The sequence below is a fragment of the Colius striatus genome, chromosome 14 (genome assembly GCF_028858725.1).
Source record: "Colius striatus isolate bColStr4 chromosome 14, bColStr4.1.hap1, whole genome shotgun sequence".
Taxonomy (NCBI): domain Eukaryota; kingdom Metazoa; phylum Chordata; class Aves; order Coliiformes; family Coliidae; genus Colius; species Colius striatus.
This window is the reverse complement of record NC_084772.1, coordinates 12,787,698-12,806,075: the sequence shown is the minus strand read 5'-3', so window position 1 is coordinate 12,806,075 and position 18,378 is coordinate 12,787,698. Positions and strand designations below refer to the sequence as shown.

Genomic DNA, 18,378 nt, shown 5'->3' with positions numbered 1-18,378 from the left:
TGCAATAAGGGCAGCCTGCTGATGTAAGAGAAGATGTCCTGAGCCCCAGTCTTCACTCTTGGCTTCTGATACTCACTTCTGATCTTACGACAGCTGATCTCGAGCTTCACTGTCACCTCTCGCACGCATGTTACAAGATGGAGATTTCAGTCAGTCCCACTTCTCACCTGCCTTTGCAGAGTCTGAAATTAAACTACAGCAGCTTGGCTGCTCCCTGTGTTTCATGATTATTCATGTATTTAAAGTGTACTTTCGAGCCTGGTAAATTAGATGGAGGTGGCCACCATCCTGCTGGCTGGAAGCTGAGCTGTGCACTCCAACAACTTAAAAGAAACAGTTCCTCCCAGTCATTTGTCCATCTCCTTCCTGGGCTTTGGGCAATTCAGATTCCCATTTGATCTAATTCCCGGTTAATTGATTGAGATGTCTTCTGCACATCCTCATTAGTAACTTTTCATCAGACTTCTGACAGACTTTCCCACTTCAGCTTAAACACATGACAGTATGTTGAGGCAAAGTATATTAGCAGCCCCCCAAACCCCAAGAGGCAGCAGTGCCCACCAGACCAAGGCAGAGAAGAAAGAGATGGGGAAGCAGTGGGTGGGAAGTTTGCTCACACTGGCCCCACCATCTCCTTCAGCTTCCTGAAAGGAAGACGAGCAACAAGAGCACAGCACCAGCTCCTCTCTGCAAAGACCTGCTGTTTGCTTTCCTGGCTCTAACGCTTGTTTACATGGAAACGCTGCACAGCAGGTACGTTATGTGACTCTTGTGGAGTATGCTGTAGATCAACACCTGCACAGAAAAGCCAGTTCTCCACCACTGCAATGAAATGAAATGAAAAAATCACAAGAGCAAAATGACTGGGATCATTTGGACTGGAAAGAAAGGCATGACAAGAAGTAATCAAGAAATGTCTGCCAAAATCTGATGAAAAATAATGGCAGTGCTGCTGCTCCAGGACTCAGGGAAGAGGGGGAATCAAAGGCCAATGAATGTGCAGCATAAAAAGGTGTGACTCTTCACAGCAGCTTGGAATTAACCTGTAAAATCTACTGCTGCAGGATGTTACTGAACCAAAGCAGTTAGCTCTGTTCAAATCTGGCACTGCAGACCCACTGCCAGTAGCAGAGAAGTGCTCCTTCACCCCAGGGCTGCCCACAGCCTGGAGATGTATGAATATTCACAGCGACATGGCAAGGTTATCGTGTTACAAAAGGGACATCCAATCCTTTATCTCTCTGATGAATGGTAAAGCTGGAACAATGTGCATACCACTAAGGGAGAAAAAAGGACCAGAGAAAGCACAGAGAGGAAGGAGTGATAAGAGCAAGCAGGAAGAAATGAGGACGACAAACACACTCATGGGAAGTGGCTGGAAAATGAAAGCAGGAATTATATGGAAAGCATGCTTCAAACAGAACTGGAAACAGGCCAGAGAAAGAGGAATGGAGAATGGCTGCATCACCTGGTCTCATGTAAGACAGCATAAGCCCCCAAGCCTCATCCCCTGATGGAACATATTTGCCTCCCTCCCCAAAATCATCACTCTGCTGAACCAGTACTGCTTTTCGCTATCCACTGGTGAAGCTCCCTGGTTACTGAGCATGGGATTGGTTTAAGCCTACAGGAATTAGTGGACTGAATAAAAAAACAATCCTTTCCCCACACTTTCTGAAATCTTTGGGCAGGACACTGGAGCAATGTCATCCTCCACCTAAATGTGTCCATTACAGAGGTGTGTGCAGGGGCCTAGTGAACATCCACTGGGCATCTGCTGCTCCCATGTACGTCTTTTTTTGAGCAAGGGAAAACATGCAATGTAGTGCACAGGAGCATCCTGAAAAACAGGAGGTCCTGCAAAACTAGTGTTAGAATATCTGTGGTCATGGTCACTATAAAATAGCATATGATTTGTGAGGTCAGTCAAGTGAGTATGTGCTAAGAAAACTCAACAGTAAAACCTAGAAGAGGTGGTACACTGATATAAAAAAAAACCCAGTCCTTCATTTCTGAAAGCAGAGTAAGGTACAGTGCTCCTGAGGCTCGATGCAAAGCCCATTACATTCATAAGAGTCTTTTCAACTGACTTCACTGGGCTTTGGACTAGGCTGACAGTATCTTGAATCACAGGAGTTCAATGGCCCAGCACCCCCAGGCCAAAACAGCAATGCCATAAAGCAAACAAAACCAAGATCACACCACCTCTGCCTCCCTGCCAGCCAGCTAGCTATTAGCCCACCATTTCAAATGCTGCTCTTTAGTGACTCCTGCTAGCCATCAGCCTGCTAAAATAAACAAGATACATTTTATATTCTGATACAATTTTGTGATAAGACCACTAGTTTTCAAATGAAGCGGCTATTCCACTGCTGTTCCCAGAACCATCCAGCCACGCTTCAGAGGGCTGTGTGGGAATCAGAGCTGCGCTGGCGCACCGTACGCTCTGTGGGATGAGGTGTGCACCTGGGCAGAACTGCCTGGCTTCGTTTCTAAAGTAAGACTCTCATCTCCGCATCTATTCCACATTTTGGTTGAGCACAAATAGGCTGAAAAGGGCTCTGCATCTGGAAGAAGGGGTTTGTAACAGAAGCTGGGGATCTGAGGTATGTTGGTGCAAAGAGGCAACATGCATGTGCTACGTCAGGACCAGGGCACCTAGTATCAGGCAGTGGCAATAACGGGAATTTGTTGCAGTGTAGCAAGTAGAGGGGACGTCTTCTGCTAGGCAAGAGAAAATTCATTACTGTTCATTAGTGCCAGCACTGGGAAGAAGCTGCGCACTGCCCTGAGCTGCTCTGCCACCAGCACTGCACATTGGGCACTTTGGCACTGGGTGCTTGGCCACCACTAAGTAATCTTGTAAGGTATTCAGGGAGAGAAGAGGATTTTGCAAACACAGGCACAAATCACAGCACCTGGGTCCAGTTCTCTCTCTGTTACTGGGTAATGGTCTCGACACACTGCTAAGTACACACTCTTCTTGTGCAGGTTTTATACACTGTTTGGAGTGCTGTCCATCTGTGGCCAGACTGGAAGTGATGCCCAGCTCTAGACTATCTACACAGGATGCTCAGGTAATAATGACATGGGTATTTCCACCCTTGCACCGTAGATATAAAACCCTAACCACATGATTTGCAAAAGCTGAACATGAAATAGGAAGTACAAGAATTTAACCCAACAAGGGACCTCGCCAGGGAGGTACCACAGGAGTTGCAAGAAAACGTTTCCCTGCTGCTCATTCCAGTAAGTTACCAAAGGCAGATGCAGACATGAATGTTCCTAGACCTATCCAGAAGAGAGGCACATTTCACTTGAAACAGGCATAGGAGTAGCTACAGGGTGTTAACTGCCTAGGACAGTGGAAAAGTGCACACAACTTCATTGAGACTCAGCCTCAGAGCAGCCTGGTACAGCTCCTGTCCCAGGCGAATGCTGATAAATGCACACAGATACCTCACCCTCTCTCTCACAGAGGCTCCAGCCCTGGTGAGGGTGCAGTGTTGCTGAGCATTCCACAGCAGATTTTGTACAGTATCCAATGTACTTTGTCCTGCAGAACTAATGTATCTCTCGTTTCTTCTGAGAATTATCTCCCTACCTTCCCAGCTTTTTAAGACCAGGGTACCTTGTGGCAGCACAACCCGGAGTCAAACACTATGTATGGTACCTAATGGAGCTGCTTGTGTTTAACAGAAGAAAACTACTTTACTCTGAATGTGATTCCCATCAGCCATGGTCCCTGCTCACGAGTAGGGTGCTCCTTGCTACACTCAAAGGGGAGATGGACAGTCTAGACACTGATTTTGCAGTAAAGTACCACAAAAAGCCCTCGTGAGCTACCATGAGCCTTCAAATTCATGTAGCTGTGATAGGAACTAGTGGGGAAGTTCTGTCAAGTCATTTGGAAAGGGAGGAAATAGCACGTGGCCTTTCTTCATCCATACCTTCCAGATGACACTTAGGTCTCATAGGAAAGGTAAACAGATGTTTCAAATATGGTGCTTTTTGCCTTTCACAAAATAATCACTCTGCTCACAGTTCAGTAGAGCAGCTCTTTTTATTGGTGGTTGACTATATTTTGCAGTCACCTCTGACAAGGGTGACATCTTCCCTGGGAGGAGATGGGGAGTGCAACTGCAAGGCCAGTTCTGCTGCTGTTTGGGCATCAGGGACAGCAAAGACCTGCTAACTGCAGGCAGAGACAGCCAACAGAAACTGTAAAACCACGTCTCTCTGAATTTGATGTTCTCTCAGTACTAAAGAGGTCCTTTATTTTTGTATTTAATGCTGACTCCTGAACAGGCTCTTTCTGCCCATTTTTCACTCGTTCTTTGTTACATGAAACAACAAACTGTCATCCTGACTCAGTGTTTCTTTTACATTTTAGTGCTGTGAAGATCTGACTCCTGGCTATGAGAGAAAGTTGCTCACTTGTTCGATGACAACTGCCCCCCTTGCTAAGGTCAGTTTGAAAGTGCTTGCAATTAGATGCGAGCTCACTCCAGTAAAAATGATACTAATTAATTAGTGTGTTGACCACGTTGGTTTGGTGCAACAGGTGACCTCTGTAACCCTTATGAAAGTCAGATGTCCTGTGCATTGGTGCTCCTCCCCTCCTTAGGAAGGGGCAGTAAAATATACACATTGCCTATGTCTACTTTTGTTTGATGATCTCTAAGCAGTAAGTATTGAACTAGGTACGATGGGTCTTGGGTTTGTGTGAATTTATGTACTGGCAGCAACAGGGACAGATTATGCTCATAAGTGTCCTGATGAACCACCTCTGATGGGGGAGGGGACATAAGGCAGAGAATATTTGCACTGCAGAGGAGGGGCAGCTCCCATGCCAGCCACCCCCTAACCCAGCAGCATGGCAGACCATGAGGTGCTGGCTTCATGCTCTGCTCAGTGTCATGGTCTCACACCCAGGACTCTGCACTGGTGCAGGAAGAGGGAGCTGTGAGCAGCTCTGGGCTGCTCGCCATCACCTCACTCAGCACAGGCTGGCTGCACAGGAGAGCACAGCCACACAACTCACGGTCATTCCTCTGCGTAATTCATGTGGCTTAAAACCCCCCAAACCCAGGAAAATTATATGAACTATTAGAGTGTTGCCTTCAGCAGGGAGACCTGTCAGATACTAAACACTTTCATGTTCTGGCTTATTAGTAGTTGGCAGTGTAATTAATATTCACTGTAAACACACCAGTCAGACTTGATAATAAAGAATCACTAGCCTAGGAACACATACCCCACTTTCTCTGCATTTCGGTGTTAACTTACTCGGAAAACAACACTTAAATAGCAAACACCAATAATGCTGGTGCAGTACTAACATTCCAAACTTTCCAAAATAACCATCTGAGCAGCAATTCAAGTTGAAAAGCAACTTCACTAAACCTTGAGGCTAATAAACTGCTTGATTAAATTAAGGGGTAAAAACTAATAAATATTCAAAACACTTGATAATGCTTTGTTTGACATAAAGAACATTTAATGCAAGTCTCACTGGAAAACCTGTCAGATTTTATACCTTAAATAGAGTTTTGCATTTAGAAACACCGAGTGATTCCATTTGCTGCCTTTGATTATTGTCTTCTGTCACTTTAATCACGCTGGTAAAATTACACGATTTCTGTGAAGTCAAATCCGTTTACAATGCAGTTTTAATACAGCTTTGCAGCGCATTCTGCTATGTATTTTTATTTAGTTACTCCCTACCTAGCAATACTTTGCTTTGTTCTTGAGCCCTCATTAGCCTGGGGTTTGCTCTAAAGCTCTCCCAGGGAGGAACTAAATAAAATACAGTTGACCCTATGCAAAGAGATGGTTTGGAACAACGGACTGAGCCCGGGCACAGTGCCGGCTCTGCCGAGTCTCTCCCAGCCCTTCCAGCGGCTTGCTGCGCAGACAAGTCCTTGGCATCCATCGGCACTCTCAACCTCCAGGCTCTTACTGAATCCTGCTGGTTTTGTTTCACAGCACCTCTGAAATCTGGATGCTGGTGGAGGCCATGATCAGCTCCAACTACATCCCTTCTACCCTCTTTTCTCATTCCTGTCCCACTAGACTGTCCAAAATGCTGCCACTAAAGCGTCTCTCTGGCATTTCACCTGACCACTTCTCCATCCAACTCCTTTTACTTGACCTCTTTTACAATCCACAGCACTGGTCTGGTCTTTACCTTCACTCTTACCTGCAAGTGTTCCCTCATGTTTCCGTAATGAGCCTTTCTCACATGCGCCCTTTGGTGCTCTGGCTCTCAGCCTGCTGCATGGCACTCCAACCTGCAGGCCAGCCTCCCCGACCTGCTCGTCACTCCCTAGAAAGACCAGCTCAGGACAGCCCTCCTGGGCTAAAGCTCCAGAACTGTCTGTGAATGCCAAACCTTCTCCCTGCCTCAGGACTAGATGTGCTCAACATCAACTGAAAACACTCCCACACCAGAGTCAAACTAGATGACCTTTATCGGTCCCTTCCAACCCCTACGGTCCTGTGATTCTGTGGTACTTGTAACTTGGGCAAGAACAGCTGAGGAGCAGTTTGCAGCATGAGGATTAGCTGTAGTCCAAACATAAAGCCACCACAGCAACCACAAATCTGGACTGAGTCAGTACTGACTACATTTTCTTGCCTACCTAATCCAACATGCAAAGTGAAACCTCACCGCCTGGCACGGGAACTTCCCAGTGACACTCCACGTCCTGGAACTGAGCAGATCCCTGTTGCCATCCCAACCTGTTTATAATTTCATCCTAGAGTTAAGTACTTTTGTTGAGTCTTGTCATCTAGAGTTTGGACACTTTTGTCTTCTAATTTTCATACATAAGTATGACAACGTTGCAAGTTTCACAACTACAAAGCCAAATAAACAAGGCTAGGAGGAGAGTGTTCAAACAAGTGGGATTTTCAAGCAACAACCAGCACCATTTTTTCACAGAAAGTTAAGTATCCTTAAAAGAAAGTAAGTAAGCTCCTTAAAAAGCCCTCATGACATTCCATCTCCCAAGAATATTTTGATATTCATCAATTGTGTAAAAGATTACTCTGAAATCAGTATCTGCAGCAGTTGTATCCAACACAAATCCTCATGGGCTTGTTTGAGCGTGTTTCTTATTTATACCAACAAGGGAAGGATTTATGCCATTTAAGTACTCCTAAGTGTCAATTAAAACATTTCTTTCAGATTATGAGCATTAAACTCTGGTAAGTGCTAGTTGCTGATGTTGCTTCTTAATTGTTGTTATACCCTGATAAATAAGGTAAAAATGTGAGAAAACACAATTAGTTTAGAAAAACTGATTTAGCCATAAGCTTTATCGTTTAACTTTTTATGGTATCCATGACAACCATTGGTCCATTTATTAAATAACAGCATCCCTGGTGTAACACACAAGTACTAGAAATCCTAACAATAAACAGCAACATTTAGTTAAGTGTGTTTAGGTCAAGCACACAAAACAACCTGCACCAAAACCAATGACAGAACAAGAGGAAAAAACAGATTGCAGACTATAGCTTTCCTTACCTTAAAGTCATCTGGAAGCAGTAGCTTAGATGTCCTTAGGAAGCTTAATATATATCTGAAAATTTCACCATCTCGATCGATGAAATAATGTTGTTTTAAACTGTCCAAGACAATAGGCTCTGTGCCATTAAACAGACGACTTATTCTGGAAAAAAAAAAGAAAAGAAAAAGAAATGGGCAAAAGAGATAAAATCTCATTACACCCTCAGGGCTTAAGAACATCCAGCCAATTTAGCTGCATCAATTACCTGTGTAAGGTAACGCAGTGCCTTAATTTGGTGACCAGCAAGTGCACAGAGACATAGGCTGTAGACACGTGTGCACACCCCCATGCTCACAGACACAAAACGTGTGTGCAGGTGCAGACACAAATGTGCACGCCAGAAGCCAGAGCCCCACGCCTGCCTTGGTGCCAAGCTCGCGCTGCCCTGAATCAGGCCCATGACCCCAACAAGGAAAGTGCCTATGAAACACTCATCCCACAGCTGGCAGAGGAATTCTGGTGAGAATGTGTGTCACTGGCTCCGTTATACATCCCTGTCCACCAGGTCCTGCCAACGGAGAACCAGTTGGTTCCTTCGAGACAGGTTCCTGGCCATGAGCTTTTCCTCCAGCTTGGCTGTTGTCCTGATCAAATGTCACCAAAGCCTTTCTCTGCTGGAGGAGAGGCTGCCCATACACCGAGATGAGCTGTGTGGACCTGTCAGTGCTGCAAAAGTGGCCATCCAAGGCTGAATGTTTTGACAAGCCAACCACCAATGGCCTATGCAGCACCTGCAGTGCTGCCCATGGGACTACAGCCCCACCACCAGTTGTCCTGGGCATCAGCCTGGCAGAAGAAAGCAATGTGGCAAATCTTTGGTGAGCAAAGAGAAGGAAGCAAGGCCTATTAGCCATGGGGATCAGCTAGTCCCAGGACCAAAACACCACATCAGATACACCACTCCAGCATTCTCCACATCCTGAGGAGCATGCTCTGCAGAAAGCAAACTGGGCATCTGCCTTTGCTGTCATTCCTCCCACCTCTCCCCTCCAAACGCCTGGCTTCTCTCAGAACACTTTGCCTTCCCATAAGAAATAACCCAGATGAATATATGTTCTTGAAAGGAAAATTGCAGGAGACAGACAGCAACGACCTATTAAGTAACTGAGTCCATCTCTCTGACAGTGCAGCATTGTTCCCAACTGCAGAGTGTCTTGTGTTTCAAAGTTGAGTCTTAAATAACCCTGCCAGTGAGGACTCCTCCATTTCCCAGAGAGACTATCCCACAGCCTGATGGATTTCACTGGCAAGCTGTCCCTTTGACTCAGCCACGCAATCCCCTCCTCTCCCTTTCTGAGACAAGGGCAGGGCTTTCCCCTGCCGTGGATAACAAGCTCCCCAAACCCTGCCAAAGGCTACGAAGGCACGTGCCCACCCCAGCAATGGAATGGGCAGGTCTGCTCCCCCACTGCCCGCAGAGCTGGGGCCAGTGGATGCACCCTGCGTTGCTTTCTCTGGCTTGTGGGATCCTGCAGCATGGTGAGATTTGCTCTCTACAGCTGCACCTTGGTCTGATCTTCTAACTTACCAATTTAGTTGCAAATCTAATCAACATGTTGTTTATTTCTAAATTAACTGTGGCACTATTAAATAAAACTGGACTTAGCAAGTCCCCACTGAATTCTACTGAAAATCTTTCTGCCCTCTTGAGCAAGCTCCAGGTTTTACTGCCTGCCCTCGTGTCTGTGTCACCATCCAGCTAGTCTGAGTTACTCACAAGAATAACCAAATGCTCCCCTAAACCCTAATTATAATACATTTACTGGGTTTTTTTCAACCTTTAGCTTCTCAGCAGTATCAGAAAACACCATCCAGTTCATGCTGCAACACTTAATTTATGTAATCCCTAGGTTTGGTAACTCTCCAGTAATTAATTGCTATTGTTGTTGTTATTTTAGGGCTATTTGCCCAAGATGGTTAAATATATTGCTTTGTACAGCCAGAAATTTTACTCCAGGAACCAGACAGTTAATTTATTTCCTTAGACATGCAGAGTATGCTGTACAGAGCCAGTGTGCTGTGCCGGGTTAGAAGAAGCACTGATAGTGCAGCAATGGTTCAGTACGATACATTTATTGGGTGTGGGTAATGAAAGTTTTGAGATCTTGTACCTAAACAAGATGGGCTGTGGCTTACACCTCCTCCCCTTCACTGCCCCTTCTCTGTGAAGTCTGTAAAAGCGACGTCTCCGCACGCATCGAGGGAAAGGTTTGGCAACAATGTACACGGTGCAGGGAAGACAGGGTACAACATTTGAATGGGCCCCTCTTTAACATGATGAAGCATTTTTTTGGTAATGAAAACAAACCATGAATTTTGAGGCCTTTGTGGAGTGCCCTGAGCTGTATTTCTTCACCAGTGAAATTACTGCTGGGGAAAGAAACTTGTGGAGTGTTGAAAGACTTAACTGCCACCCCAAAACCAGAGTGATGAATAGTTTAAGGAATAGTTTAAGGATTTAGTTGACGTTTTAGGGGGCTGCTATGTTCCAAGAACCAACTTCACTATGCTGTAATGCTGTGTGCAGAAAATGCTCCTACTTCTCCCTTCTCACCAGTATAAACCATACCTGTAGAAAGTTGATCAGAAAACCCAGCACTGTGAGAACACAAAGTGAACTCAAATAGCAGTTCCAAAAGAAAAGTTCACTTGACAGGGTTACTCACCACAGGTGAAACCAGGAAAAAGAGCACAGTGTCAGGATGCAGCTGCACATGCCCCATTGGGACCCCATGTTCTCAGTGGAGGGGTCTTGGGTGGCCAGAAGGAAATGCCACATACAGGGACATGGGAACGAAACTAAATGTGGGCAAGCTGAGAGCAGGCAAGTCAGCAAGTACAAGGGGATGAGTTTGATTTTGCACTGTGCAAAACTGTTAATGTTCAGTCATCAATTAGATACTAGTCCAGCTGGTGGCCTCAGGAAGCTGCTCCCTCTGGTGCTATGCCATGATGTAATGTGAGCTGAAGTCGTGGGGAGTGGCTGAATCTCTGATTTGGCAGGAGTCACCCCAAAAATGGTTGTGTTTATGAGCAGTCATGGTGCCCAGTACTGTACTGGTGGACAAAATGAGTAATGATGTTTTCAGGAGGCACTTCCTTATGGCACGCAGGAATAGTACTTCCAATGATGTTTGTGAAGAGGTGGGAGTCACAGAAGAGACGAGGCACAAAGAGCCACACTGGGATCCCACAGTGATGGGTGAGTCTCAGCCATGAATGCTTCTTCAGCATTCCCACCTTTTGCAAGAGATTCTTCACTTTCTAATCTTCTGTCCAACTTCCAGAGAGGGAGCAGACTGAGCCAGGATCAGTCTAACAAGTTGCAAGCCTAAGGAAGGCAAGCTTGCCTTTCCATTGCCTCCACCTCCCTGGCCAGGTCCAGCTATGCTCACACAATCTCCCCAGTGCACGGCCTTTCCCAGGCGTCTGTTCCTTCTCCTCAGTTGTTCCTGCCCTCCAGGCCATGTGCCCTTCCCTACCACCTGGCCAGTGCTTCACAGTGCTGCCCACTCTGACCCTTGCAGGGCCGCTGCTCCTGGACACCGCTCCATCGTGTCCCTGCAGAGCAGAACCACAACAGGGCTCGCATCTGACCTCCAAACCTGGCACCTCAAGCCCTGGTTAGATGCTTTTCTCCGTTCCTCTCAACATCCAGAACACAACCTGTTGATCCTATTTCTACAATTTCTTTGTGCCTCTGTTGTTTCTGCTATAAAGGCTTTTACATTTTCAATAATGTTGCGCCAAAACGCCAAGGGGCGAGTTTCTAGCTTTGTGCCGATTTTACTATGATATTAAGATCTCCTTTTATTAGATTAAAAACAGAAAATGCAGCCAGCCAACCCACAAAGACGAGAGTGCCAGTAAATTCTTTTCTTAGTTTCTTAAGCAGGGAAGAAAGCTGCGTGCTGCATGCAAGTACCTACAGACGGCTGCCGCTACATCGTGTAATGCTGGTGACCGACTTCCCACCAGGCAAGATCCCTGCAGCACAGCTGGGTCAGTGACTCCAGCCCCCACAGCACAGCTTGCAGCACACCATCTCTTCCATAACCTCATCCAACTCCCATCTTAGAAGCAGCCATGGCTTTCTGCACTGCCATCTCCCTCAGTCTTCCCAGGGTCGTCACTGAGCACAGCCATGGCTCTTGCATATCACACACCGCTGCTGGGGGGGTTTAACTGCACGTGGGAGTGGGAAAGTTTCTGGGGTGCAGGGGGTCATTTTCTGGTTTGGGGCCAGTTTAGCCATTTCCTTGACATATCATTTTGAACAGAAAATGGAGTTGTTTCTGGTTCCAGAAGCTGTAAAGAAGAACACCCAGTATCGTGGGACCAGTGGCAAGCACCAGCAGAATCCTCTGCTCTCGAGCCTCAGCACCAGGGGGGCCACTGCAGTCTCGTTCCCCTCCCCACGCCTGCCCAGCCAGTGCAGCAGCACCACGTAAGTAAAACACTATCACAACACTGCACTAAAAGTATTAATTTAAGTAATTACATGATTAATATTTAACTGTTCAGTGATATTTTTGTCATTCATAATTCAGTTGTTTACATTTATTAAAAATTGATTCTGTAGACACTTTTCCTGCCCAATGTCAAATCAGCAGGGAGTGCACACTTCAGCAGACTGTCACCAAAATGTGTCTTTTTCCTGACTTTATGGGAGGAGAAGGGGAGAGAAATGCCTGGCCATGGATCCTGCAAGCACACGGGTCTGTGCTCCACTCAGTGCCCTCTGTGGTACCTGACACTCCTCCTGGACTCTCCCAAAAACACACAGTGAGGCCACGCGAGCTCTGCAGCTCTGCTTGTGTTTTATCCGGCAGCTGTCAGTTGTATTTGGCTGTTGGGCCTTGCTGTGGAGCTAGAGGAGGAGGAGGCAGTTGTGGAAAATGCCGCAGACAGGAGGAAGAGGGTTGTTTCAATTGAGCATGAGCTGCTCAGTTGCCCTGTGGGATGTATTAGCAAAGCTTCCCAGGTGTACATGCTGAGCCCAGTCATTGCTCCTGAGCACAAACAGTGCTGCCCATCTCTTAAATATTTACTCAAGGTGGGTAGAACAGATACTGTCATTGGCTTGGAAGAGAAAAAATCCTGTGAATTGGAGCAGAGATGCTTAAGAGCACTGTACACTATCTGGCACTGCTGCCCGCATAACTGTATCTGTTCCAAGTCTGTCACTTGTCCCATCCCATGAAAGTAACTGTGGGAAAAACAGCAGCGAGTAGCTGGAGCCGCTGTGCCCTGCCCAACGCTGGCGTGGCAGGGGCTGGCGCTCTGCTGCACAGCCACAGCCCACCCGCAGCACCATGGTCTGGGGTGGGCAGCGCTGACAGATCTTTACAGTAGCATTTCTCATATTTCCATTATTTTTACTGTAAACCTGTTTAGGTTTGCACACAAGTTTCCAGCAAAGCAAATTCTAATGGAGAAAGCACCTGCTTCCCCGGGGAGGCATCTTAAAACACCCAAATGTCTGAAGCACAGGCAGGGTTGGCCAGAGGAGGACAAGGATAATCCAGCTGAGTAGCAAACGGGTGTCTCCTGCCTTCTGGCCTGACAGTAGTTATGAAGGAGAGATGTTAAAACACAGTCTCTGCCAGGACACATGCTCCCTCACGCCCTGTGCAGCGAGGAACGTGGCTAAAGGTTGCACCTGGCTGCAGCAGTTTTTCTGATCTGCCTCAGTTTAAAAACTTCAGCTGTAATTAGCTGGAAAGTCCATAAACAAAAAGCTCTGTTGTATGGTTATACTGTACCTTCACACCCTGCTACCTGACCAGGGCTTTTAAGGCCTTCTCCAGCTACGGGAGAACAACACAGCCGGGCTGTGGCACACTGCAGAAACACGGTGCTCCCTCACAGCTCTGCCATGGTTTCCATTTTAATCAAAGATAATACCTTGACTGCCTCACATTGCTTCAGGTGTGCACTTGGCTTGCAGGATGTTTCACCTAGGTAGAATTTGGGTTTGAGCAACGTCTAAATCTTTCATTTGTACAGTGATGGGAAAAATGGAGGGGCAGAGTCTGAGTCTTAAATCAGGGGCAGAAACTGCTGTTCTGCAAACTGTGAAGCCCAAGCAGCCACATGTGCTCTGGGTCCAGTTCATGAAGACACAGAGAGGTGCCTCAAAGGCGGTTTCTGTCCTAATTACGCCCAGATCGGGTACTTGCAGTCGCAAATGGAGTGCAGGCATCAAGCAGGCATCAAGCCTGCACTGGTAGGTAGGTGACCCTTCCTCATGTGCTCACGCCATCCCAATCACTGACTTCTTCTCCCACCACTCCTACAAGATGAGGGTGAGCACTCATCTTTCATGAGGGCAGCCTTAGACACTAGCACCCTACAGGCACTGTCTGGGCTCACACAGGCATCACTCAGTCCCGAACCCTTTAATTCTGATGGCACAAGTGACTGACTGCACAGACACCCAAGTACAAAACTGACCTGTGAGAATCAAATGGAGACAATAAAGCCTCTAACCCCCAAACCTCTCTCTCAATTTTGAACAAGAAAAGACCAGTACAGTCCTATCTCAGCAAAAAGGATGGAGGAGGTTATTCACAAGGCAACAGGTTTTTCCATCTCCAATTCCTATACCTCCCGTTCCTGCCTTCCAGTGCTGATCCTGGAATGCCACAGGAGTTTGCTGTGCCATATGCTCACTTTGCAGTGCTTTCAAAGGATATTACACTCATTAAGCACCTTAAGGAACTGTAGGATCTATTACCTAGATTTAATGCTTCATATTTTGCTGGCCAGGCCAGAATATCTGTTTCTGCAATGGATCAGAGCTAGTCTATAGAGCATCAACATATATTTTTAGAAGTCAATAATCCATACAGAACATTATCATCTAACATGCAGGATCATTCTTAGGAAGTTCTGGAAGGATTTTTTTGCTTCTTTTTATACCATTACCAAAAAGCAAAATTAGAATTGTAATAGATTTATAGTTAAAACAAAGGCATGGACAATTATGTTTTCAGTTCTCTGTTACAATCAATTAAAATCCACTGAAGCAACAGGTAATAAAATCCACCAGAGTGGAAATTGCCTATTATTTTTTAAATACCACAAAGCATTTACATGAAGATACAAGATCCTACAGCTCTTTCTCTTCCACCTGTTGTTAACAGCCAGTCTCCATCCTGAAGACATTTTGGCAAGTGTCTTTGATACACAAATCCATGGAAATACAGATGTATTTTTCGATTTTGATATGACACTTATTTTTAATTTGTAGAGAGAGCATTGCCTAGATGTATGTTAGCAGTTAAGACAAGAAACTGGAAACTCTTAATCCCAGATAGAAAAGACAGTGTCTTTTCTGAATTAAAACATTCTGTCAGTAGTCAAGAGATACTCTGGTCCTGCATCTCTGTGGCCAAGCATGCCATCAGGTGTTGAGGGAGGAGGAGGAGGAGGAATGGTCAATTACAACAAGCCGACAAGTGACTAAAGGAGTTGAAACTCTCATGAGCTTTCTTCTCCAGGTTTTTTATTCCCACCAGGTTTATAAGGGTATTCACCCCAAACTGGGTATTCACACTGGGATTAGGTTCATCAGCACATGCCACTCATGCCAAATTTATCAGCAGCACGTTTGTTCTGCTGGGGCCCTGCTTCTGCCTGGGGCCCTGCTTCTGCCACCCATCTAGTGGGGAGTCAACAGCTCAGGAGCAAAGCCCTGCTTAGCCACGAGTAACGGTGGCACAACCCAGCCCTCATCAGGCTAATGATTTTGTCTTATTAAAGTAGTGCTTGTATATTTTAGTGTGTTATTTTAACAGCTATAAAAAGCCTTCACTAAACAAACAGTTTGTAGCATGGTAATTGCTGTATTACAAATCCTGTCACTGTATTTGGCATATAACCACATTTATAGGCAGGGTAAGGAGACATATATAGAGAGAGCAGCGCTCATCTGCTACACAGTTCAGCATCCCACCACATTTATTTAAGTCACCAGTCACGAAACACATTTGCTGTGCTTAACAAGAAAGAAAGCAGAAAGCCTAACTTTTAAATACAATTTGCATTTCTCCACTAGAAGTTCCCTGCGTGCCACTGACGTGGCTTGTTCATCCTTTGCAACAGGGGCAGTGAAAAACAACCTCCCGATATGTTTTTTATGCTTACCCATACCATTTGCATTCATTTGGTGTGACTGAGCTGCTCTGGAGGAACCATGGCCAGGAGAGAGGTCTTGACCATGGCTGCAGATGCATGGCGGCCCAATGTGAGCAGAGAGGTTGTAGTTACTGTAGTTCAAGACAGGCCAGTTCTGCCACCCTTATTCCTAACAAGCAGTAACTACATGGGGAGAGGGAGAAAGGCAGAGTCTGGCTGACTTGCATATTTTTAATAAAAGTAACCAAACAATATTACAATATAATATGAACCCTCAAAACACAGAACTTAACAGCAGTAGGAGCTAAGTATCATCTTTGCAGTGAAATATGTCCAAGTCCAGGTAACTGCACAGAAGTAGACCATTGTAGACAATACCTATCGGGAATTCCTCTATTTTAAATGGTAGACTTAGATTAGAAGTTAAAGCTGGATTTCCAATGGTATTATCTTTTTCCAGTATAAAGTTCAGGCTACTTTTGTTCTTCCCGTGTCTTTTACTTCATTCTAACTGAGCTTTTGTCTAAACAGTTGGTGAAGATTAAAAATATTAATGCAAATTTGTATTGCAAAAGTACCCTGATTTTATTATGCTGCTGTTGCTGCTGCTCTGATCTGAACCCTGGGAGGGTTCTTGGCCTTTCATGTTTTCTCAATAGAGAGTTTACACTAAATTTTGGCCATGAAAATCAATGCAGGAACAAAATTCTTTAATTCAGACTCCGAAACTAGCATCTTGATTGTTTCCTAGTTTCCCAAAGGTCCCAGTCCTGCAAGAACTGCATTTCAGTTCAAACTCTGTGGGAGTTGCGGGCACTCACCAGAATTAAGTTGTTAATACATGAGAAGATGCACAATTCAAATAAAACATTCCTGCCTATACAAGCCTTTTCTTGCTATTCCTTTAACCATCCCTTCCCCCTAAATCCCAGTGCTATGATGGCCCTGATCAGAACAGGGTTGCACCAAATGCCAGCTCTCTAGCTGCTCACCTACTTGCTATAACTTCAAGTGGAAGATAACTCAGTATTTTTACTAAGATTTTCAAATCTGACGAGATATGGACATTACTTCCACTACCATCACCCTTCTCCAATGGGGCATGCTGGGAGGTTGGAAAAACATGCAGACACTAGTTGTATTTTAATACAAATGGACTAAATCCTCACTCATTGAAGTCAAGAGCGAAACTCCCACTGGGACTCAGTAAAGACAGGGAAAATTTCAAATGTAACTCATTTACCTTTCAAGGTGTGAGTCTGGCCCTCCACATCCTTTGCATGTGTGGGTGCTGTGAAACCAGCATGTTTCAGTACACAGCAGGAGAAAGTGAGCTGCACAACCTTTTATAAAGTATAAATGGTGACAGCTAAAGCATCCATCAAATAAACAGCTGGAACATTTAGTCTGCCTGAGCCACAGCCATGCTTCTGAACCCAACATATGAAAGCTGAGCGGCTTTTCCCTATGATTCTTTTGTTTCCAGAGACATAGGAAGAAGTTCCCAGACACAGGCTGCCCAGGACTCCACATCACTGCACGGTCTGGGACGAGCAGGAACACCAGGTGACCGTCAGTGCCCGTGCCAGGCTCTGCTGCACCAGGACACTCTCCACTGTTGTGAGCAGGAATGATACCAGCCTCTTGGAGAAGTGGTACATTAGCTTTCTGCTTAAGAGAAACTCCCTACACTGCTTGGGCATTTGGTTAGTATAATAATTCGTTAAGCCGGTAAAGCTCTTCTGTTGGTGGGAATATGGAAAAAATGGCTTATTTTACTTTCTTCTTGTATTTGCTTTTCCTGCAGCACATCCTCCTCTCTTCCAGTGAGTAAACTACACCAGTTTTGCCCAGTTCCAGAATCAGAGGAGCATAGTATCATCATGGTCCAACCACTAACCTAACACTGCCAGTCCCATCACTAAACCTTGTCCCTCACCACCTCATCTACATGTCTTTTAAAATATCTCCAGAGATGGGGACCCCACAACCTCCCTGGGCAGCCCGTTCCAAGCTCCAGCATCTCAGTGTCCTTGTGGTGAGGGGCCCAACACTGAACTAAGGACTCATGGTGCAGCCTCATCAGTGCCGAGTGCATGGGGACAATCACTCCCCTGGTCCTGCTGGTCACACTATTTCTATGGCCAGGATGCCATTGGCTTTCTTGGCCACCTGGGCACACTGCTAGCTCATGTTCAGCTGCTGCTGATTAATACTCCCAGGTCCTTTTCCTCTGGGCAGCTTTCCAGCCACGCATCTCCAAGCCTGTAGTGTTGCCTGGGGTTACTGTGGCCCAAGTGGCAGGACTCAGCACTTGGTCCTGTTGAACCTCATACAACTGTATGACAAATGTAATGCTGCTGCAATTGTACTACTGTAGACTACCAGTACAGCTCACATGACCACTCGCTCTGGCACTTAAACAAACTTAACATGTCAAGAACTATTGGCTAAAAGCTATTCTGGAGGGAAAACAACCACTGAAGCCCAAGTAGGAAGACTTCAACAGTTTTGCAGGTGAGCCTGAGCCATTGGTAGATGAAAAGCAGAAGCGAAGAGGCATTTCCAGTAGCTTTGTTGTTACCTCAGCCAGAGAGCAGGAACAGAGAGGAAGCAAGCCACTGGCATGTCTGCTGGGAAGAGCCCGGCTCCACAGCCA

At 45.8% G+C, this 18,378-nt stretch overlaps 1 protein-coding gene across 3 annotated transcripts in view; it reads right to left on the bottom strand.

The window, feature by feature from the left end:
- KCTD15 (potassium channel tetramerization domain containing 15) overlaps nucleotides 1–18,378 on the bottom strand; it is a 45,393-nt gene that overhangs the window by 10,030 nt on the left and 16,985 nt on the right. For all 3 annotated transcript variants that reach the window (XM_062007907.1, XM_062007906.1, XM_062007908.1), the window contains one exon: nucleotides 7,535–7,679. In XM_062007907.1, coding sequence (XP_061863891.1) covers nucleotides 7,535–7,679 — 145 coding nt within the window. The remainder of the gene's footprint in view (nucleotides 1–7,534; nucleotides 7,680–18,378) is intronic.